Consider the following 23,162-nt stretch of genomic DNA (forward strand, 5'->3'; position numbering starts at 1 on the left):
GACTAATCATAGCAATCAATATCTATAATTTAGTCTACAACAGACCCAGACATAATGTGAGGAACCCCCCCCCCCCACCCAGTGGTGGAGAACTTAGGGAACCACAGATCCAAAGTCACCTGTCATTGTCTCAAGTTACTCATATACTGTATCTCCTAGTTACTTTCTGAAAGAAATCTATCTAATTTGTATTTGAACGAATCAATACTAACTACTTCCACTGTCTCCCTAAGGAGCCTGATCCATAGGTTGACCACTGGTTCACTAAAATATTGTTACCGGAGAATAGTTTTGAATTTACCCCCCTGCAAGTGCAGGCCATGGCCTCTGGTTCTACTGTTTTGGACAAGGTGAAATAGCTGGTCATAGTCTACATTATCTAGTCCTTTTTAGATTCCAAAAAACAGCAGTCATTTCACTTTTCAACCGTCTCTTTTTCCAGTGAGAACATGTCCAATTTACATAATCGATCCTCATAATCCAACCCCTCCATCCCCTCACTCATTCTGGTCGCGCTCTTCTGTACCCTTTCAATAGCTGCAATATCCTTGTTATACTTGGTGACCAGAACTGTACACAGTATTCTAAGTGCAGTCGCACCAATGATCTATAAAGTGGCAGGATTACCTCACTATTTCGGCTCAATATTGACCTTTTAATACATTCCAACATCTGATTTGCTTTATTCACTGCCACTGCGTATTATTGCGAATTTATTTTCAATCTGTGCCCCCAGATTTCTTTCATTTTCCATGCACTTTTTTTTTCCATTTAAGTAATGTTCCCTTCCTGGATTTTCTTTTTAAAACCTATATGAAGCACTTTGCATTTCTCTACATTGAAATTCATCTGCCACCTGTTTGCCCAGTTCCCAACTATATTCAAATCCATCTGTAGCTTATCCTGTTCAGCTTTGGAGTCTGCCACCTTCATTAGCTTTGTATCATCTGCAAATGTAGCCATTGTGCTTGTGACTCCTAGCTTCAGATCATTTATGAAGATATTAAACAAAAGGCTGATGACTGTCCCTGTACCACTGCCCTCTGGGTTCTGTTGGTCAACCAATTACTTATCTGTTGTAAAATATTTCCACTGAGTTTCCAATTTGACCTGGCTTGTAACCTAATATATTTTGACCTTTAGTTAATTAACTATGAATTACCACTTGATAAGATTACAATGAAATTGTTAATCCTTTTGGCACAGTTGGCTGGAGACAGTCTCTTTGAGGCTGAGACTTGTGTTAAAATCCAGATCAGATTAATGGGTTGACTTCACATAATTTCAGGAGTGATTTTTTTTACCTGAGATTGGGAGGTGTAGTGGGTTGGCACTTGCTGCAGGGATAGAATCATAGAATGGCTACAGCACAGAAGGAGGCCATTCGGCTTGTCGAGCCATGCCGGCTCTCCAAGAGCAATCTGGCTAGTCCCACACCCCTGCCCTTTCCCCGTAGTCCTGCAAATTTTTTTCCTTCAACTATTTATCCAATTCTCTTTTGAAAGCCACAATTGAATCCGCCTTCACCACCCCCTCAGGCAATGCATTCCAGACCATAACCACTTGCTACGTAAAAATGTTTTTCCTCATATCACCTTTGGTTCTTTTGCCAATTACCTTAAATCTATGTCATCTGGTTCTTGACCCTTCTGCCAATGGGAACAGATTCTCTCTATCTACTCTGTCTAGACCCCTCATGATTTTAAATACCTCTATCAAATCTCATCTCAACCTTCTCTGCTCTAAGGAGAATAACCCCAGCTTCTCCAGTCTATCCACATAACTGAAGTCCCTCATCCCTGGAATCATTCTAGTAAATCTTTTTTGCACCCTCTCTAAGGCCTTCATGATGTAAGTCATCTCTCTCTGCTGATCACAGGGAGTCCTGAGTGGAATGGGTTTCCGTCCAGTTCCCTAATGGGTCTGAGTCCACAGCATAAACTGCCCCCAATTTGTCACCACCATCTGTGGCTCATATAGGGTTAGCTCATTTGTTCATATTCTCATTGCTGGATCAGAAGAGTGTGTGCTCAATCCCCAGACTAGCACTTGAGCCTGTAAACTAGACTGACACTTCAGTGTTGAGGGAGTTTTGCATTGTTGGAGGTGCTACCTTTTGGATGAGATGTTAAATTGATGCCCCGTCTAACTGTTGTGGCTGAAGAAAGAGAGAACCTGCATTACTATAGCGCCTTACACGACCTCAGGACATCCCAAAGCATCTCTCAGCCAATAAAGTACTTTTGAAGTGTAGTCACTGTTGCAATGTTGAGAAATGCAGCATCCATTTATTTTGCATAGGAAGGTCTCATAAACAGCAATTAGATAAATGACTAGATAATCTATTTTAGTGGTATTGGTTGAGGATACTGCTGCTTTTTAAATCTTTACTTTTTAATTCTTTACAGAGACTTGGGCACATCATCTAGGCTGACACTCCAGTGCAGCACCAAAGGAGTATTGCACTGTCGGAGGTGCAGTCTTTGGTATGAGACGTTAAACAGAGGTGAACTTAAAAGATCCCACGGCATTCTTCGAAGAGGAGCAGGGGAGTTCTCCCCAGTGTCCTGGCCAATATTCATACCTCAAATGACAATTATAAACAGATTATCTAGTCATTTATCATATTGCCGTTTGTTGGATTTTGCTCTGCCCAAATTGGCTGCTGCGTTTCCTACATTACAACAGTGACTACACTTCAAAAGTACTTTATTGGCTATAAAGTGCTTTGGTATATCCTGAGGTCGCGAAAGGCGCTACATAAATACAAGTCTTTCTTTTACTTTGATTATTACTGTCACCAAGACAACTATTAAATTCGAGCATGGGAGCCTGCAACCCCTGAAAATTAAGAGGCAGACAGGCATATCAATATAAACAAAAAAAGGGGAGGAGGAAATATGTTTTTTTTTAAAAGAGCCAGACAAACCCAGAGAGCAGTCATGAGTGGAATGATGTAACCTCTGTCAAGAAATGAACAGAAAGAATAAACAATGAAGAGATAAATGGTGTGTCAAAAGCCAAGGAAGGGAGAGGGCTGGCAAAATGGGGCAGATGGAAAACATGGGAGTTAGTTGTGAAAATGAGGATAAAACTGAAGTCTGAAGTTACAGAAATCAGCTTGCGTTAAGCTTCAGTGGAACATCATACACTTTTAATAAACTGACCCTGTTCATCTTGTCCTCCAGCAAACCCCAACTCTGCTCAATTAAATAAAGCTTTCATTTAATTTAGTATCCATGTAACCTCCTCTAGCCCTACAACCCTCCAGGATCTCTGCGCTCCTCCAATTCTGGCCTCTTGCGCATTCCCGATTTTCTTCGCTCCACCATTGGCTGCTGTGCCTTCAGCTGCCTAGGCCTGAAGCTGTGGAATTTCCTCCCTAAACCTCTCCGCCTCTCTACCTCTCTCTCCTCCTTTTAAGACTATCCTTTAAAACCTACCACTGACCAAGCTTTTGGTCACTCTTCCTAAGATCTCCTTATGTGGCTTGATGTCAAATGTTGTTTGATAATGCTGTTGTGAAGTATCTTGGGACGTTTTACTATGTTAACAGGCGCAATATAAATGCAGGTTGTTGTATTTGACTTGGGACAGAATGAACTGGGTCAGCTGCCTAAAACTGTACTCTCTACCTTTCCACCCCTTCCAAGAATTGATCCATTCTTGGCAAAAAAAAACTACTCATATGGATCTGACCAAGGCAGCTGGATGGAAGCTTGGCTACTGCCTGTAACTATTTTCTGAATTGAATTTCCAATTGGGATTACTGTTGCTTGCTCTGAACTTTGCCCAGTACATGCTGGCAGACTGTGCATTCTCCTGATTAATCTCAGTTGCAATCGTCACTTGTAATGAAAATGCTGCTGAATTATTCAGGTCAATAGCTCGGCTGAGCAACTGCCCAGCAAGCGCAGTATTACTCTGATGAATGTGTCAGTGCTTGTAGCTTCAGTTCTATTGCAAATCACTAGGTCAGTGTGGATTTGCAAGATCCAGGATGTACTTCTGTAGCTGAAACAGATTACTGAAGGAGGAGGGGAGAGTGTTAGAAAATAAAGCGGATCTCTATATAGTTTGTCATGCTCTGAGTCAGTATTGCTAATTATTGTTGTTTTTCTCCTTTCCGCCCATCTCCTTTGTTTTCTAAAGTCTAAACTGTTGTCTATGTTGACCGAGCTATCGGAATTTCCTGACATTCCAGCAAAATGTTCTCGTGATTCCACTGATAGTTCAGGAGTCCATGACTATTCCGATTGCTCAAGCATTTTCTCTGTTTTACTATTTCTTCTCTCTCCTCCCCACCCCCTCCTGTCATTTTTTCTATTTATCATACTGTTTTTCTGCTTTTTTTTCTTTTCCATGTACCTTTCATTGGATTTTTTTGCCACTTTTATGCTTTGCTATATTTTCATTCTTTCCTTCTCTTTGCTTCTTTGTAATGTAATTGTAATTGGCATGGCTTCCCTTATTGTCAGTTTTTCTTTTTGCTTTCTGTTTTTCCTGCTCTATCTCCTGTGTTTTGATTGCATAACCTATTTGTGGAGCAAGTTTCACTGCTCGTGATGCCCTGGCATGATATTGTGCTTATTTGATTTTGTTTTCATGCCTGTTCTGTTGTCTTTTCCTTTTTTAGACTGCTTATTATGGTGTCCTACGTGAAAATCAATGGCAGTGTTGCACTGAAGGCTTAAACCTCCTGGAAAGTGAGCATCTCCTTTTGCATAACTCATTCAAAAATAAAAAAAGAAAGAACTTGAATTTAAATGGTACCTTTCATGACCTCAGGATGTCCCAAAGTGCTTCACAGCCAATGAAGTACTTTTGAAGTGTAGTTACTATTGTAATGTAGGAAACGCAGCAGCCAGTTTCTGCAAACTGTAATAAAATAATGACCTGATCATTTTTTTTTTTAAGTGATGTCGATTGAGGGATAAACATTAGTCTGGGCGCCGGGGAGAACTCCCTGCATTTTTTTTTGAAATAGTCCCATAGGATCTTTTACGTCCATCTGAGAGGACAGACGGGAGCCTTGGTTTAACAATTCATCCGAAAAACGGCACCTCCAACAGTGCAGCATTCTCTCAGTACTGTACTGGATCAGCCTAGATTTTGTGTTCAAGTCTCTGGAGTGGGACTTGAACCCACAACCTTCTGACTCAAAGGGGAGAGTGCTACAACCAAGCCATGGCTGACACCTATAGTGTAGGTTAGCATATCTTGTCCAGTCAGTAGTAGATTCCTTTGTGTCCCTTGTAATACTACAACTGTATACTGGCCTGGGGAACTAGTGCAAGGGAAGCAAGTTGAAGTAGGCTGTGGGTAGAGGGAGTGGGAGGGGGTGCAAATGGGAATATGTGGGATGAAATTAGTATTTCAAATATCCCTGTGTGGAAGGAAGCCCTGGGAGACACGAGGTCTGAGAAATATTTGAATAGCTACTGGTGGCCATGCTTAGGATGTGCTATAAATGCTGAGCACTCAGAACAAAATACTGACCTAAAGGTACAAAATGGTGTATGTAAAATTTCCCTGAAATTTGCTGCAGATATACAGAGACACTTCTATTGTGATTCTCAGATTAAACTCCAGATTATGGTTTTGAAAAAAATGTAAATGTTTCTTTTTTAAAAGTTAGGGTTCATATGGCTATAAAGTGGGTGCACACTGCTCAGGCTTGATACTGCATGATGTATAACTCCAGTGAGGCAATGCTCTGTTTATAATTTGCTCAGGCACTCTGTGTTGTATCTCTTGGGCACTCCTTTAAATTTAAGCAGAAAGTTGTTATTTCCAGTTTTAAGAAGGTGGATGCTCCAATCCACAGGGTGAAAACATAACTCGCCGCGAATGGAACGCTATGTGTGTGCAGTATATTCGGAGCCTAAGTTTAAAGCACCAAACCTCTTTATGGCTTTGCTTTCTTGGTTTATTATGTCATCCTCTGTTAGATTACAACCTTTAGAGGTTCCATTATTCCTTTATGTCTTTGTGTGGTGGGAGTATAGTTACAAAGGGTACAATTGCTAAAAGGTCATCTTGCTCCTTTGTGTAATGTCAGTCTGATATCATTTATAGTGAATTGAGGCTATGCTGTAAGAAGTTGTCACGTCCGCTTACCCAGCTGCAATTGTGGCATTAGTTTAACTGCACTAGCTCCACTGCCCAGAGACATAAAGTTGCTTGGGGAGATTAAGGAATTCATACTAAATGCAATACTTTTTATTTTGGCCACAGGTTGTATTTGAACACGAGAGGCATCGCCACTTGATCTTTTTGCGAGTCTCCAGTCCAGCTTTTAACAACTTCCTTAGTTCCAGCTGAATAAAATGAGATCTGCAGCGAAGACTTTAATCTGAATCAGCACAGCAATATTGGAGTTTCGATGGGACGGTATGCGTAATCCGCCAAAGCGGTGAATCTGCTAGTGCCTGCTCAGTGCTTGTAATTGATGCAAAGTGTTTTGGGGGGCAGGGATCAAGAATTTTCCAGGATGCCTTTGGACAAGTGATGCCAGAAAATAAACCCATGAATGTGGATCAAAAAGAGACGGGAACCATCACTGGTAAGAACAGAAACTAAACTCTGCACTTGGAGAGGGAAAACTTCAGTTTGAATTTTCCTTTTAATTTTAATTGATACTTGAATATAATTGCAAGTTGCTAAACTTGGAGGCCTGCTAATTACTAGCTTGATTCTGACGTCAACTGAATTTAGATGAGTCAGGCATCCATGAGACATGAACTTGAAGCTTCTGGATTGTGAAGGTGGTGTTCCTAATGTCAGGCTAATAGACTTGCAGGTGTAACGCTAAGAATAACTGAAGTTTTGATGTGACCTCCATTTAATTAAAATGGACATTAATTAGAATACTGCATTCACTTCTAGGACTCGGGTTTGAATCCAGTACTGACCAGTAAGTTAAAAATTTTCCCCTCTCATCTGGCTGTAGAAAAGTAAGCTGAGTTAGTTTGACCACAGCACTGAAGTATCTATCAATGGAAAGAAAAATTGCATTTATGCAGTTCTTTATCATGTCTTAGTGCTTCACGTGAAATGAAGGCATCGTGTATTTTTATTCAAAGCTTGCACTTATGCAGTGCCTTTAATGGAATAAAACATCGCAAGGCACTTACACAGACGCAGAGCAGTGTTGAGAGAAGGATTAGAGGTGGTGACCAAATTTGGGATCGAACTGTTTTTGAAAGAGGGGAGAGGGTTATGGAGAGAACATTCCAGAACCTGGAAAATTGAGCAGTGGAACAGGACCCAAGAATGAAGAATGGGTGCTGGGACATGGAAGATTGCAGAGGTAGGGAAAGGCGAGGTCAGAGGAACTTGTAGAAGAGGACAAAGATTTTAAAATTGGTAATGTTAGGGAACCAATCTGTTCCATGTTATGGGAGCACATCCTTACTGCTCTTCAGGAAAGTTTAATTGAACATGACTTCAACTATTGCTCTTTATTAAGAAGCCCTTGTAGCAAACTAGGGAGATTTCTGTATTTTATGTCATTAATTTTAGATGGCTAGAATAAGTGGGTAATGATTGAGGCGTTACTGTGGCAGTGTTGATGAGCACCTGGAATGGGCCGTGGCTATTATCATGTTCAATACGAGAGAGAATTTTCTCCATGTCTATGCTTTTGTTCAGAAATGAAGTCAAAACTCAGTTTTTGGTGGCTGGAGCAACTTAAGTGAAATGTTAATGGAAGTTATATGGAATTTACAGCACAAAAACAGGCTATTCGGCCCAACTGGTCTGTGCACACGAGCCTCTATTTAATTCATCTCACCCTATCAATATATCCTTCTTTCTCCCTCGTACTTATCTTGCTTCCTGTCAAAGGCATCTCAATGCTCTGCAGTCCTGCCACATCCAGTCGTGAATGGTGATGGACAATTAAACAACTAACGGGAGGAGAAGGCTCTGTAAACATTCCCATCCTCAATGATGGTGGAGTCCAGCACGTGAGTGCAGAGGACAAGGCTGAAGCGTTTGCAACCATCTTCAGCCAGAAGTGCCGAGTGGATGATCCATCTCTGCCTCCTCCTGATATCCCCACCATCACAGAAGCCAGTCTTCAGCCAATTTGATTCACTCCACGTGATATCACGAAACGGCTGAGTGCACTGGATACAGCAGGGGCTATGGGCCCCGACAGCATCCCGGCTGTCGTGCTGAAGACTTGTGCTCCAGAACTAGCTGCGCCTCTAGCCAAGCTGTTCTAGTACAGCTACAACACTGGCATCTACCCGACAATGTGGAAAATTGCCCAGATATGTCCTGTCCACAAAAAGCAGGACAAATCCAATCCGGCCAATTACCGTCCCATCAGTCTACTCTCAATCATCAGCAAAGTGATGGAAGGTGTCGTCGACAGTGCTGTCAAGTGGTACTTACTCACCAATAACCTGCTCACCGATGCTCAGTTTGGGTTCCGCCAGGACCACTTGGCTCCAGACCTCATTACAGCCTTGGTCCAAACATGGACAAAAGAGCTGAATTCCAGAGGTGAGGTGAGAGTGACCGCCCTTGACATCAAGGCAGCATTTGACCGAGTGTGGCACCAAGGAGCCCTAGTAAAATTGAAATCAATGTGAATCGGGGGGAAAACTCTCCAGTGGCTGGAGTCATACCTAGCACAAAGGAAGATGGTGGTGGTTGTTGGAGGCCAATCATCTCAGCCCCAGGACATTGCTGCAGGAGTTCCTCAGGACAGTGTCCTAGACCCAACCATCTTCAGCTGCTTCATCAATGACCTTCCCTCCATCATAAGGTTTGAAATGGGGGTGCTCGCTGCTGATTGCACATTGTTCAGTTCCATTCGCAACCCCTCAAATAATGAAGCAGTCCGAGCCCGCATGCAGCAAGACCTGGACAACATCCAGGCTTGGGCTCATAAGTGGCAAGTAACATTTGTGCCAGGCAATGACCATCTCCAACAAGAGAGAGTCTAACCACCTCCCCTTGACATTCAACGGCATTACCATCGCTGAATTCCCCCACCATCAACATCCTGGGGGTCACCATTGACCAGAAACTTAACTGGACCGGCCATGTAAATACTGTGGCTACAAGAGCAGGTCAGAGGCTGGGTATTCTGCGGCGAGTGACTCATCTCTTGACTCCCCAAAGCCATTCCACCATCTACAAGGCACAAGTCAGGAGGGTGATGGAATGCTCTCCACTTGCCTGGATGAGTGAAGCTCCAACAACATTCAAGAAGCTCGACACCATCCAGGACAAAGCAGCCCGCTTGATTGGCACTCCACCCACCACCCTAAACATTCACTCCCTTCACCACTGGCGCACAGTGGTTGCCGTGTGTACCATCCACAGGATGCACTGCAGCACGTCCCAAACCCGTGACCTCTACCACCTAGAAGGACAAGAGCAGCAGGCACATTGGCACAACACCACCTGCACGTTCCCCTCCAAGTCACACACCACCCCGACTTGGAAATATATCGCCGTTCCTTCATCGTCGCTGGGTCAAAATCCTGGAACTCCCTTCCTAACAGCACAGGGAGAACCTTCACCACACGGACTGCAGCGATTCAAGAAGGCGGCTCACCACCACCTTCTCAAGGGCAATTAAGAATGGGCAATAAATGCTGGCCTCGCCAGCGACGCCCACATCCCATAAACGAATTTTAAAAAAACCTCAACCGTTCCTTGTGGTAGCGAGTTCCACATTCTTACCATTTTCTGAATAAAGAAGTTTTCCCTGAATTCCTTATTTGATGTATGAGTGACTATCTTATATTTATGACCCCTAGTTTAGATCTCCCCCGTAAGTGGAAAGTCTACCCTATCCAACCCCGTTATAATTTGGAAGACCTCTGTATCAGGTCACCTCTCCGTCTCCTCTTCTATAGAAAAGAGCCCCTGCCTGTTCACTTTCCTGTGAGCCGACAGACTGTGAGATAGACAACACTATCTTTCCGATTGGACTATTAAAGTGAGATTTTTGCAGGAAGACAAGATCAGAACGTTAACTTCAAAGGTCTAGCTGCAACAGTAAAAAGTTCCCGTAACACAAATCATTGCCATTTGATCGTGTCCTTAGTTCTCACCAGAGATCTGAACTCCATGGATTGACTAGTAACAGCTTTGTTCACTTTTAACATCGCATTGAAAAGGTCGGCGAAAGACTGATTTTTTTTTAAAGCTATGTAAGAAATGCATTCTAGGCAGGAGCCCAGAGCAGACTGATTCTGACTTGTTTTCTAAGTAATGTACTTTATGCATCTTGCTGTGCCTCACTGATCCTGCGCATTATTTATAGGAGGCGATAAATATCATGCATCAGGCTAATGCTAATAGACTTATTTCCACCCATAAATAAGTCTATTGGCATTAGCCTGATGCATGATATTTATCGCCTCCCAAGAGTGATGAGTGTGGGGTGGGCATCCCATGTGATTTCTGTTGCATTGTAACTAGAGAGAAATTGTTAATCCTGTGGCGCAGGCTCTCTCGCTCACGGCACACAGAAGGCTGCAGGTTTTGTTTCATAGAAGACTCTGTCTGTTCATGGAAACTCGCTTTTTGCTTAGAGTGCAAAACAAGTTTTTTTTAAATTCGTTCTCAGGATATGGGTGTCACTGGCAAGGCCAGCGTTTATTGCCCATTCCTGGTTGCCTTTGAGAAGATGGTGGTGATGGACCACCTTCTTGGACCGCTGCAGTCCATGTGGTGAAGGTAACCTCACTGCTGTTAAGTTCCAGGATTTTGACCCAGCAACGATGAAGGAACGGACCCCCATATGTCCAAATCTGGATGGTTTGTGACTTGGAGCTGGTGGTGTTCCCATGCACCTGTCTTCTAGGTGGTAGATGTCGTGGGTTTGGGAGGTGCTGTCGAAGAAGCCTTAGGACTTGCTGCAGTGCATTTTGTAGATAGTACATACTGTAGCCACAGTGCGCCGGTGATGGAGGGAGTGAATGTTTACGGTGGTGGATGGGCTGCTGATCAAGTGGGCTGTTTTGTCCTGGAAGGGGTCGAGCTTCTTGAGCATTGTTGTAGCTGCACCCATCCAGGCAAGTGGAGAGTATTCCATCACACTCCTGATTTGTGCCTTGTAAGTGGTGGAGAGGCTTTGGTGAGTCAGGTGGCGAGTCACTTGATACAGAATACCCAGCTTCTGACCTGCTCTACTAGCCACAGCATTTATGTGGCTGGTCCAGTTGAGTTTCTGTTCAGTAGCAGCCCCCAAGATGTTGGTGATGGAGGATTTGGTGATGGTGATGCCATTGAATGTCAAGGGGAAGGAATCCTTCAATCTTTCTTCCGACACTCTCAAATGTTGGGAGAAAGGCTGAAGTGTAAAAAGTCTGGTTCTTAAAAAGTGGAATATTACTTGTGGTCGAAGCTTGATATCTAAATGTTCCCTGTTACTTAATATAATGTGTATCTGAACTTTATTATTGTTTCTCTTTGATAATTTTCTTCAAAAGCTCACTGCAGCTTCTGTTAATCATAGTTGCTGTGTACTTTGATGTGATGTGTGCAGCAAAATTATGCTTCTGGTTGGATCATTGTGATGCAGTAACCCTGAAATGTGTCTCTGTTCCTGTTACCAGATGTGTGTAGCAGTGGGGAGTTGCCTGAAGTGGAACTTGTGAGCCTGACTGAAGACCAGCCGCCCCAGTATCGCTTGCGAGCAGAATCGCTCTACCTCTATCAGAACAAGGACTGGGAGCAGACCCCCGAGTACCCTGGCCATGCATCCAGCGGTCTATCTCCCACCCAGGCAGAGGAGGCCTTCCGCTACGTGAGTAAGTGGTCTAGTCATTGAAACCTTCAATGCGAATGATTTTTTTGTGTCATTACGAAAGGCAAACGATCCACCCCTCCCTAAAGAATTAAACCAGTGGGATTCACCGTGTAACCTGAGTTCTGATGACAATATTTTTCTGTCAGAAGCACTAGACTGGTATTAGACGCACACAAGGCCAAGTTTGACCTGCATTTGTAGGTTGAAAGAAAGAAAGAACTTGCATTTATATAGCACCTTTCACGACCTCAGGACGTCCCAAAGCACTTCAGTCAATGAAGTACTTTTTGAAGTGTAGTCACTGTTGTAATGTAGGAAATGGCGGCCAATTTGCACACAGCAAGGTCCAACAAACAGCAATGTGATAATGACCAGATAATATTGGTTGAGGGATAAGTGTTGGCCAGGACGCCGGGGAGAACTCCCTTGCTCCTCTTCGAAATAACACCATGGGATCTTTTACATCCACCTGAGAGGCCAGACGGGGCCTCGGTTTAACTACTCATCCGAATACGGCACCTCCCACAGTGCAGCACTCCCTCAGTACTGCACCGAAGTGTCAGCCTAGAATTTGTGCTCAAGTTGAGGCCAAACATTGACACCTCGTAGCTGAAGGGAAGCCATCGCAGCGTGAGCTGCTTTGCAACCAATTCAAAATGTCTTGACACTGTTTCTCGGACCAACATGGGCCTCCCCTTCATGGTGTTGGACCCAATACAAAACAGTTTGTTTTATCAGGAAGCCTTGGAACTGGTGCACAATTGACTCGTGGCTCGAATGTAAATGTGATAAAATGTTAAGTTTCTTCTCGAGCGTTTGGTTGCTACATGAAATTAAAAGCTACTCTTAGTGCTTCTCTTTTAGCTGGCTGCTTAAGTGTGGGTGCGACTGCATTAAAATGTCAGAATATTGAGTTTTCAAGGTTGTTTAATGTTTTTGGAAAACTTATGGAATGTATTTAGAATAAATTTCATCTGTTGGCCTGGAAATGAATTTTTGTGAAAATTTGGAATTTTCAGTATTTCTGGTAAGTCTCTACCTTTTTCAATCATAGATCCTTTGTGACCAAAGATTTGTTTAAAGCCTCATCCTGCTCCAAGGCCTTCTGTACCATTTGCTGCATAAATGGGGTCTTTGACCTGGAATTTTGTTCTGCTGCACTATTGACTTTTTGTAGCAAGGTTGATTTGCAGCGGAACTAAACTTTTCAACTAATATTTATTGACAGCTGGTTGGATATTTTTTTAAATAATATTTAGGTGCTACAAGCAGAGTACTGCTGTCATATGGAGTCTAGTGACCTCTGGTGGCAAGTGAATGCTCAACATGCCATTATTGCAGATTTCTAGAGATGGGCCATGTGCTTGCCGGTTGCAGCCTTATTGTGACTGACTCTGGCTTTAGTTCAGCCAACCTCCCATATTTATGTGCACATACTAGAATTGTACCTGGACAATTTGTGATGGAACTTGATACTTCACAAAATCTCCCAAATAACTGGTGGTCCTGTGCAGGACTTCAAAATAGGAGAGAGATTTCTCGTAGAGACCCCGCTCCGTTAGGCAGGGAAAGATGTTTTCCACCATTGCTCTCCTTATCGTCATCTGATTGGGAATCATTCTCTAAGGAGTGACCTGCTTTCGGGCACTCAGTCTATGGTGGGGAGCTATGAGTTTTGGAGCTGCACATCCACGATACAGTCACCAGCTCTGTCCTACCACTGTGCTGCACAGTTTAATGTAGTCACCACAGCTGTAGCACGTGCAATCTAATATCTTGGCTCTTGATAGCACTAGAGAAAACTAGCAAATGTTTCTACAGACTTATTGTTCTTGTAGAGAAAGAAAGACTTGCACTTATATAAAGCCTTTCCCGAACTCTGGACGTCCCTTAGCGCTTTACAGACAATGAAGTACTTTTTTTTTGTAGTCTATTCACTGTTGGAATGTAGGAAATGCAGCAGCCTATTTGCGCGCAGCAAGGTCCCACAAACAACAATTTGATATCAAGCAGATAATCTGTTTTAGTGATGTTGGTTGAGGGATAAATATTGGCCAGGACACCGGGGAGAACTCCCCTGCTCTTCTTCGAAACAGTGCTATGGGATCTGTTACGTCCACCTGAGAGGGCAGATGGGGCCTCTGATTAATGTCTCATCCGAATGACGGCACCTCTGACAGTGCAGCAATCCCACAGTACTGCACTGGATTATGTGCTTGAGTCTCTGGAGTGGGACTTGAACCAACAACCTTCTGACTCAGAGGCAAGCTTGCTACCACTGAGCTACGGCTGTTACAAAGAGATTGGTTGAACTTTGGTCCACTAGTCATCCTCCAAGATAGAAATTGCCTCCGGATTCTTATCAGTGGCAGGACCATTTCCCAGTTAATAGTCTATCACGGAACATTGGGATAATAATGGAGAAGCTGTGGGGGTTTCGTTTGGTTGGGAGGTGGGTTATGCAGCCTGGTGATGCAAAGCCAACTTGCCAAAAAGTAGTCGAGCTTTGTGCAGAACAATCTGTGGTGCTTAAAGATTTCTCAACAGTGATTAAGCACATTGTACAATCTGTTGTGCTAATAATTCTCTAATCAGCACTATGTAACTAATTTTTGATCTTTCACACAGATGTGGAACACTTTTATTTTCCTGCTGGTTGAGGGTAGGGCAGAAGGAGAGAAACACAGGAGTTCTTCCACGTTAACGATGGTAAATGCGTAACTTGCAATCCAGCTCACCTGCCCATAGAGGGATGTATTTTAATATTTTTTAAAAGTTGAACAGTAACCAGTTAGTCAATTTTTAACTTCCAATTCATTTTCTTTGATTACGTACTGCTTCCTGCCCCTATCTGGGAGCAGACTATAAATACACTTGTGTTGCCTATAAATAAACAACAGTTCAAATGGCTTTGAGCCCGCATTGTGGATTTAAGGTGCTTCTAGCCCTTCAGTGTTGCAGTATTTAGTAGCAAGTGCTCACTATCGATGGGTCTGTAAAAGATTGAAACACACTGGGGCAACGTTAGTTCGTGGTGGTCTGTAAATGTTTGTGATGTATGAGATATTGTTATCATGGAATATCATGGAACAGCAGCAAGGTCAAGTTGATGCAGATGAGAATTGCAATGAAGAATTTCTGGAAAGTTTGGTAAAGGAAGGTGAGGCTAAACCATTACTTCTGTCACAGATGTAGTAAACTGATACAATTTCTAAAACCTGTTAACCTGTTTGTCTTTTACAATAATTGTGAAGTAACTAGCAGTCAAGGGGAAGAGTCGCTAACATTTTAATATTTTACCTGGACAGCATTCTAGATTTAAAAATGCATTTCTGTCTTAACTAAAAGTACAATCTTTCAGCAAGTTGTTGCAGTTTTCCAGCTTTAAATTCTTTAGCTGCCGCAGTGTACTCTTGTGTTCTGAGGTGACCTTGTAGGCTTTTGCCCTGTTTAGCCCAGCTGCATGATATTGTCGTTGACTCTCGTTTTGAAACTTGGCTGCGTTGTGCATCACTTTACAGGTTACTCGTATTTAGGCCAATAATTTACTGCTGCATGACAAGGCTTTGGAACCAGATTGGGGGAACATGATCTTCTGATCAGAGCCAATCCTGTTCAGCAATTCCTCTGCCATCCCCTCCCGCACCCTTGGAACAACAACAACAACAATTTGCATTAATATTGTGCCTTTAACTTAGTAAAACATCCCAAGGGGCTTCAGAAGAACGTTATCAGACAGAATTTGACACCGAGCCATATTAGGTCAGGTGACCAAAAGCTTGGTCAAAGAGGTAGGTTTTAAGGAGCATCTTAAGGGAGGGGAGAGCGGCGGTGAGGTTTAGGATGGGAATTCCACACCTTAAGGCCTAGGCAGCTGAAGGCACAGCCGCCAGTGGTGGAGCGATTAAAATCAGGGATGCGCAAGAAGCCAGAATGGGATGAGCGCAGAGATCTCGAAGGGTTGTGGGGCTAAAGGCGGTTACAGAGAAAGGGAGGGGCGAGGCAATGGAGGGATTTGAACACAAGGATGAGAATTTTAAAATGGAGGTGTTGGACCAGAAGCCGTTGTTGGTCAGCAAGCACAGGGGTGATGGGTGAACAGGACTTGGTGCGAGTTAGGATTTGGGCAGCAGAGTTTTGGATTAACATCAAGTTTACAGAGGGTGAAAGGTGGGAGGTTGGCCAGGAGAGCATTGGAATAGTCGAGTCTGGAGGTAACAAAGGCATGGATGAGGGTTTCAGCAGCAGATGAGCTGAGGCAGGGGTGGAAACGGGCGATGTTACAGAGATGGAAGTAAGAAGTTTTATAACTTCACCACGCTGATTACAATGATTCTGTACAGAATCAGTACAAGCCTACCTCCTGGAAGCAGTTTCACAGGGCTTATTGAACTTTAAATTTGATGACTACACTTGAATTGGGCCTCACTTTTGACACTGCAAAGTATTTTTGTCTTCCAATCAATGTTAAGTATCAATATAACTGTAGATTTAAAGGATTTTACTCTGCAGAATGAGGCCATTTGGCCTTTAGTGCTGGTGTCGACTCTTGGAGCTATCCAATTAGTTCCATTGCCTATACCTTTTTAAATTTTTCTTTTTCAAATATTTATCCACATCCTTTTTAAAAGCTGTTCCGGATTCTGCTTCTGCCCCTGTTCCTGCTAATATGTCCCGTGTCCTAACAGCCCTTTATACACAAGACAAAAATTCTCCCAGTCTTTCCCTTCGTTCTTTTGGTGATATGGTTAAATTTATGACCCCTAGTTACTGACTCTGATCAGCGGAAGTAGTGTTTTTTTTTCCCCGTTTACCTTATCGAAACCCCTCGTGTATGTTTAACATAAACCCTATGCTTCTACTTAGTCTTAGACCTCACCATTGATGGCCGTGCCTTCAGCCATTCAGGCCCTAAGCACTGGAATTCCCTTCCTTAACCTCTCCACCTGTCCCTTCTTTAAGACGCTGCTTAACGTCTACTTTGTTTACCAAGCTGTTGGTCACCTGTCCTAATATCTCTTTGTGACTCAGTCTAAAATTCTGTCTGGTAACGCTACTGTGAAGCACTTTGGAACATTTTACTATGTTAAAGATGCTATTTAAATGCAAGTTGTTGAGTATTATAGCTGTTTGTAAGTTTTCCTAACTCTTACAAGTATGCAATAAATTCACAGAAAATGGTTGATAAACAAATCATATATCTTAGAAACCCAAAGCCAATGGGGTACGTTTTACGTAATGTCACATCATTGAAAATAATTCGGCCACAACTGGAGTATTGTGTCCAGTTCTGGGCACCGCACTTCAGGAAAGATGTGAAGGCCTTAGAAAGGGTGGAGAAGAGATTTACTAGAATGATTCCAGGGATGATGGACTTTAGTTACGTTGATAGACTGGAGAAGCTGGGGTTGTTCTCTTTGAAACAGAGACGGTTGGAAGGAGATTTGATTGAGGTATTCAAAATCATGAAGGGTCTAGATAGAGAGAAACTGTTCCCATTGGAAGAAGGGTCAAGGACCAGAGGACATCGATTTAAGGTGATTGGCAAAAGAGCCAAAGGTGACATGAGAAACTTTTTTACACGGAGAGTAGTTAGGATGTGGAATGCACTGCCGGGGTCGGGGCGGGGGGTGGTGGAAGCAGATTCAATTATGACCTTCAAAAGGGAACTGAATAAATACTTGAAAGGAAAAAATTTGCAGAGCTACGGGGAAAGGGCAGGGGAGTGGGACTAGCTGAATTGCTCTTGCATAAAGCCGGCGCGGACTTGATGGGCCGAATGGCCTCCTTCCGTGCTGTAACCTTTCTATGGTTCCGATTTGCTACAATTCTATTTGAGGATATAGAATATCCAATGTCCTGATCATCAGGCTTGATCCTAAGTAGTTTAGCGCCCCCCAACACTTGTCTATCGACCAGTGGAGATCTTATTAGGACAAGGCTGATGAGTATGAATATTCATTTGTTCTGGTTTTATTATATAAATCCTCTGCTATGATTTGCTGACTTTAAAGATGGGGAAAAGTTCTGAATATAAGTGATCATAACATTTCAATGCTTCAGCTGTGGCTCATACTTCACTGCAGTACTGAGGGAGTGCTGCATTGTCAGAGGTGCCGTCTTTCAGATGAGGTGTTAAACCAAGGCCCTGTCTGCCCCCTCAGGTGGACATAAAAGATCCTACGGCACTATTTCAAAGAAGAGCAGGGGAGTTCTCCCTGGTGTCCTGGCCAATATTTATCCCTCAACCAACATCACTAAAACAGATGATCTGGTCATTATCACATTACTGTTTGTGGGACCTTGCTGTGTGCAAATTGGCTGCTACATTTCATACATTAGAACAGTGACTACACTTCAAGTGTAGTCACTGTTCTGTAAAGTACTTTAGGACTTCCTGAAATATAAATGCATGACTTACTTTCTTTTCTTGACAAAAGCATCTAATCAATGTTTTTGCATCGCACTGTGACTTGATGAATTGAAAACTAATGACGTGAAGACTGAAGCCCATCAAATCCATGTGTTGGCTGTGTTAAAAAAAAAATAGATTACAGAAAATGAATGATGTCCTGTAGGCATCCAGTAAAGTTAAGACCAGAATAGTAAACTCCAGTCTATATTGGTGCTCAACCTGCGGTAATCAACATCGCCAGTTAAATGGGCAGCACACGTTAAATCAACTATCTGGTCAATGTGAAGCAAGGTGTATACATTAAAGCATGAATCTTTTGAAGTTACAATTGATTCTTGTGCACCAAAATTGAGACCCTTCAGAAAACCCAATTTAAATTTGGCTGTAAATGCATTTTTAACTATTCTGCTCATTCCAAATAATTGAGACTCCTCAAACTTATTTATCTTCCCTGTTATGGACAACATACATTTAAAATTAAGCTTGCAGTCTTTTATTAAATGACAGACCTAATCAGAATTGTGGTGCGCTCCTAATAGTGCATTGGTATTCTCCTAAAGGTACCTTACTGTAGTTTAATCTGTGGTTGATATAATTTTGAGTGGAGGCAGTTTGAACTACCCTGTCACTTTATTAAAATTGGAATTTAATTTAGAATCATCGAGTATTTTGCAGCATCCAATGAGTGTATGCATTGATGCAGGTACATAGTATGCTGATATTTAGATGGGCAAGCAGCCAGTTCAATCAGTGCTAAATACAAAATGTTTGATATTTAATCTTTCTGTTCAGAGTCCTACAGGTTTGGCAACTGGCAGAAGTGTAAATAAACTTGATATCAGGGCGGAATTTGTTTACAAGGGAAGTTCAGAGACTGCGTTAAGTGCCTTATTTCATAACTGCCATCTAATTATTTATAGGGAATAGGTAGAGGTTTATTTGGTACTGGATTGTAAGTCTGTCCCTTTCAGTATTAGGTCCTAGATTGTCCATTAGGTTGAGTCATGATGCTTCCCCCTTATTCCCTATCATGTATCCTATCATGCACCAAGCCCTGTTCACCCATCACCCCTGACCTACATTGGCTCCCAGACTCCCAATGCTTCCAATTTAAAATTCTCATCCTCGTGTTTAAATCTCTTCATGGCCCCATCCTTCCCTATCCCTGTAACCACCTCCAGAGCTTCAACCCCTCCCAAATTCTCTGTTCCTCCGATTCTGACCGTGTGCATCCCCATCCCCCTTTGTCCCACCATTGGCAGCCGTACCTTCGGCCGTCTAGGCCCCACGCTCTGGAATTCACTTTCTAAACCCTTCTGCTGCTCCTCCTCTCCTCTCCTCTCCTTTAGGACCGTCCTTAAAATCCACGACTTTGCCCAGCTTCTGGTCACCCCTCCTAATATATCCTTCTTTGGCTCGGTGTCCAGTTTTGTCCAATTGCTCTTCTGTGAGGCAACATTGGGATGTTTCACTGCATTAAAGGCTCTATGTAAATGCTAGTTGTTGTTGGTCTCTTTCTAAAGGACACTTTGTAGTGAATGTTAATCCAAGAAGAAAAAGCTCTTAATTCTGCACTGAATAGTCAGTCTTGAGATCAGAGAAGCCACAGTGTGGTGTGGAAGTAGAAATGAAGGTGCAACAGTGTTTTTCTCAGGTTGTAGTGCATTGTTGAGACAACAGTCGCAGCTTTACTCTTCATGTAGTATAGTTTACCTAGGAATTCCTGACGCTGATGGTGAATGGAAATATTTCCATTCACCAGTGCTGGTATCCCGAGCTTTGAGTGCGATATTCACCTCGGGGGGGAAAAATAAACTGTGAGCGTATATAATCCTTGAACGTTATCACTTGTACAGTCTGATTCACCATGATGTTCATGGAGTGGGGGGTGGGGGGCAGCGATAGGAAAGAGAGCAGTAGAGGTTGTTGTGACTGATGGATTTAATTTGACGACTGAAAGGCTGCAGAAAGTCCAAGGCCCAGAGTATATGGTTGTCCATCTAGTCCTCTGTGGGTACTGAGCTACATTTTCTGCTTTCCGAACATCCAGGCTTGCATCAGAAGATTCTTTTTTTTAAAAAACTATTTCCTGTAAATTTCAGCGAGAACGCAATATTCAGTATGGCCTTTTCTTTTGTTCAGCTGGGTGCTGCTTCAAGCAAAAAAAGAACAAACTTGCATTTATATAACGTCGTTCATGTCCTCAGGATGTTCCAAAGCCCTTTACAGCCAATAAAGTACTTTTGAAGTGTAGTCACTGTTGTAATGTAGGAAACACTGCAGCCAATTTGCACACTGCAATGACCCACAAACAGCAATGAGATATATGAGCAGATCATCTGTTTTTCTTAGTGATGTTGACAGGACACTGGGGAGAACTCCCCTGCTCTTCTTCGAAAAATAGTGCAATGGGATCTTTTACATCCACCGGAGAGGGCAGGTGGGGCCTCGGTTTAATGTCTCATCCGAAAGACGGCACCTCTGACAGTGCAGCGCTCCCTCAGTACTGCACTGGACTGTCGGCCTAAATTTTGTGCTCAGATCTCTGGAGTGGGGTTTGAACCCACACCTTCTAACTCCTCAGAGGTGAGTGCTACCCACTGATCCATGGCTGACAACATTATCATTTTTAACATCCTCCAAGTCAAGCTACTAAGAAATACATACAGGTAGTGATTCCGTTTGCCTGCTATAGACTGCAAACTTTCACCCATAGGGATGCTGTATGAATCTATGATTATTTGGTGCCAAGGGAAGAATCCCAACTTGCAGGGGACTGGTCTGTTTGTTCAGGGATGCAGTAGTGAGCACGTTTAGCTGGAGTACTGTGGACCTCCCTGGCTCTGGAATTGGATTACTGACTCTTGCACAAAGAGGTTTATTTGGTTCCAAATTTTTATGGTCACACACATCATCTTTGAGCTAGCTCAATCCCAAAGAGCTATGACTTATTTTCCTCTCCCTCTTTTCGATTTCCCAAAAAGGAGGATAGTTACTTGTTGATCATTAACCATCTGACCGGTGCAGGTTTGAGCTTTTCCTAGGCACACAGCAGGTGCTAGGAGTAGGAGCTCTTTTGCTGAGCAGCATAACTTACCATAAAATGTGTGAGTGCATTGTTACCATCCTTCTGACTGCAACATGGAGATGCACCATGACCCACTGATTGTTCCATCAGTTGGGAGGTGTAGAGCATCATCGGCAGCTGCTTGCCTCTTTATGGCACAGTTATGATAGCGTTGGATTTAGGAGCACTTGTCTGGCCTTTAGGAAATGTTTTCCAGCAGCTACCCTCCAAAGTCCGAGTTTCCTCAACAGCTAAATGATATGCATTTGTTTTCAACGTAGTGGAAGGTCCTATGCCGGACAGCTTGATGTTCTAAGTGTCCAAGTCCAGTGGCACATACCAGGCTTACTCATCACAACATGTTTAATGCACTTGTGAGGGTCTTTGTCAAAGTGGAATACCTGCCTTGAAGCTGACTTGCACCACCCTCCCCAGTATTCAGCAAAACATTGGTGTAGGCCAAAGCCCCCCCCCAACCCGTGATTGATTTCTCCCTTTTGCCACATATCTCCAAGTCTTGGTTCTCGATCTTGCGCAAGGGCTGAAGAAAGCCCTTCTAGGTGTCAGCCGTGTCTCAGTTGATAGCAATCTCGCCTCTGAGTCAGAAGGTTGTGGGTTGAAGTCCCACTCCAGATACTTGAGCACATAATCTAGGGAGGGAGTTCTGCACTGATAAAGGTGTCGTCTTTTCTGTCTCCTCAGGTGAAAGATCTTATGGGACTGTTTGAAGAGGAGCAGGGGAGTTCTCCCGGGTGTCCTGCACAATATTTATCCCTCAACTAATAACACTAAAACAGATTAACGGATTTATCTCATTCCTGTTTATGTATGTGATTTGGCTGCCGTGTTTCCCTACATTACAAGAGTGACTACACTTCAAAAGTAGTTAATTGGTTGTGAAGCACTCTTGAGACGTCCTGAGGTTGTGCAAGCCGCTATTGTATGGACGCAAGTTCCTTCCTCCCTTCCTGTTGTGTACCTAGAAGTTCGAGCCATGAGGGAGAACCATTGCTTGTCACATTCTTTTAATAAATAGATACTTTTGTATGTTGTTTTTATTCCTGAAGAGGTATTTCAGTTCAGCTGAGCCAGCTATTGACAGAAAATTAAGAAGGTTGATGGTGCAAGGCATCAGCCAGCTCGAGTAGCATTACATGGAATTTACAGCATAGAAATAGGCCATTCAGCCCAACAGGTCTGTGCTGGTGTTTATGCTCCACACGAGCCCCCTCCCACCTTACTTCATCTCCCCCTAGCAACAATTCCTTTCTCCCTTATGTACTTATCTAACATCCCCTTAATTGCACCGGGCCTCCCCCTAAATAATTACAAAGGCCTGTCAGCAGGCTGACCACCGTCCCTCATGCTTGGGTAATATGGAGTGCGATGTGGATATGGAAGAATTGTAAACAATTTTACAACACCAAGTTATAGTCCAGCAATTTTATTTTAAATTCACAAGCTTTCGGAGATTTTCTCCTTCCTCAGGCAAATGTTTCAAGAGCTCCTTGAAGCCTACGCATTTATACATAAGTGAGAGAAAGAAACACTGGAAATGAAATTGATGTGTCAAGATTGTTGTTTGTACTTTGCTGTGCAGGAAGGAAAATCAATCACTTAAGGAAGCGGGAGGGTGGTGTATTTACTTACCCTGTACCAGTGCTGTAAGAAAATAGTTTTTAAAAAAAACCTCCAACCCACTAGAAATTATGCTTCATTATTATTTTTCAGTTCTATGAGTCATCCCATTTCAGCTCGTCCCTCACACCAGGTGTTGATGATCGGCAAGTGAGTGATTTAGGACCAGGAGGAACCCTCGAGTATAGAAGATCAAGGGATGATCTAAGTGAGGTGTTCAAGATGATTAAAGGATTCGATAGGGTAGATAGAAATTATTT

General features: G+C 43.0%; 1 protein-coding gene across 8 annotated transcripts in view; it reads left to right on the forward strand.

Annotated features, from left to right (window-relative positions):
- Window positions 1-23,162, forward strand: part of trak2 (trafficking protein, kinesin binding 2) — a 105,130-nt gene that overhangs the window by 36,729 nt on the left and 45,239 nt on the right. For 3 of the 8 annotated variants that reach the window (XM_067988060.1, XM_067988058.1, XM_067988062.1), the window contains exons 2-4: window positions 4,637-4,706; window positions 6,238-6,565; window positions 11,589-11,783. In XM_067988060.1, coding sequence (XP_067844161.1) covers window positions 6,511-6,565; window positions 11,589-11,783 — 250 coding nt within the window. In that variant the 5' untranslated portion in view covers window positions 4,637-4,706; window positions 6,238-6,510. Of the gene's footprint in view, window positions 1-4,636; window positions 4,707-6,237; window positions 6,566-11,588; window positions 11,784-14,410; window positions 14,492-22,027; window positions 22,091-23,162 lie in introns of those variants that run through there. The other 5 variants (XM_067988061.1, XM_067988059.1, XM_067988066.1 and 2 more) reach the window with 4 other exon arrangements.

Source organism: Heptranchias perlo, chromosome 7 (assembly GCF_035084215.1).
Source record: "Heptranchias perlo isolate sHepPer1 chromosome 7, sHepPer1.hap1, whole genome shotgun sequence".
NCBI classification, from domain to species: domain Eukaryota; kingdom Metazoa; phylum Chordata; class Chondrichthyes; order Hexanchiformes; family Hexanchidae; genus Heptranchias; species Heptranchias perlo.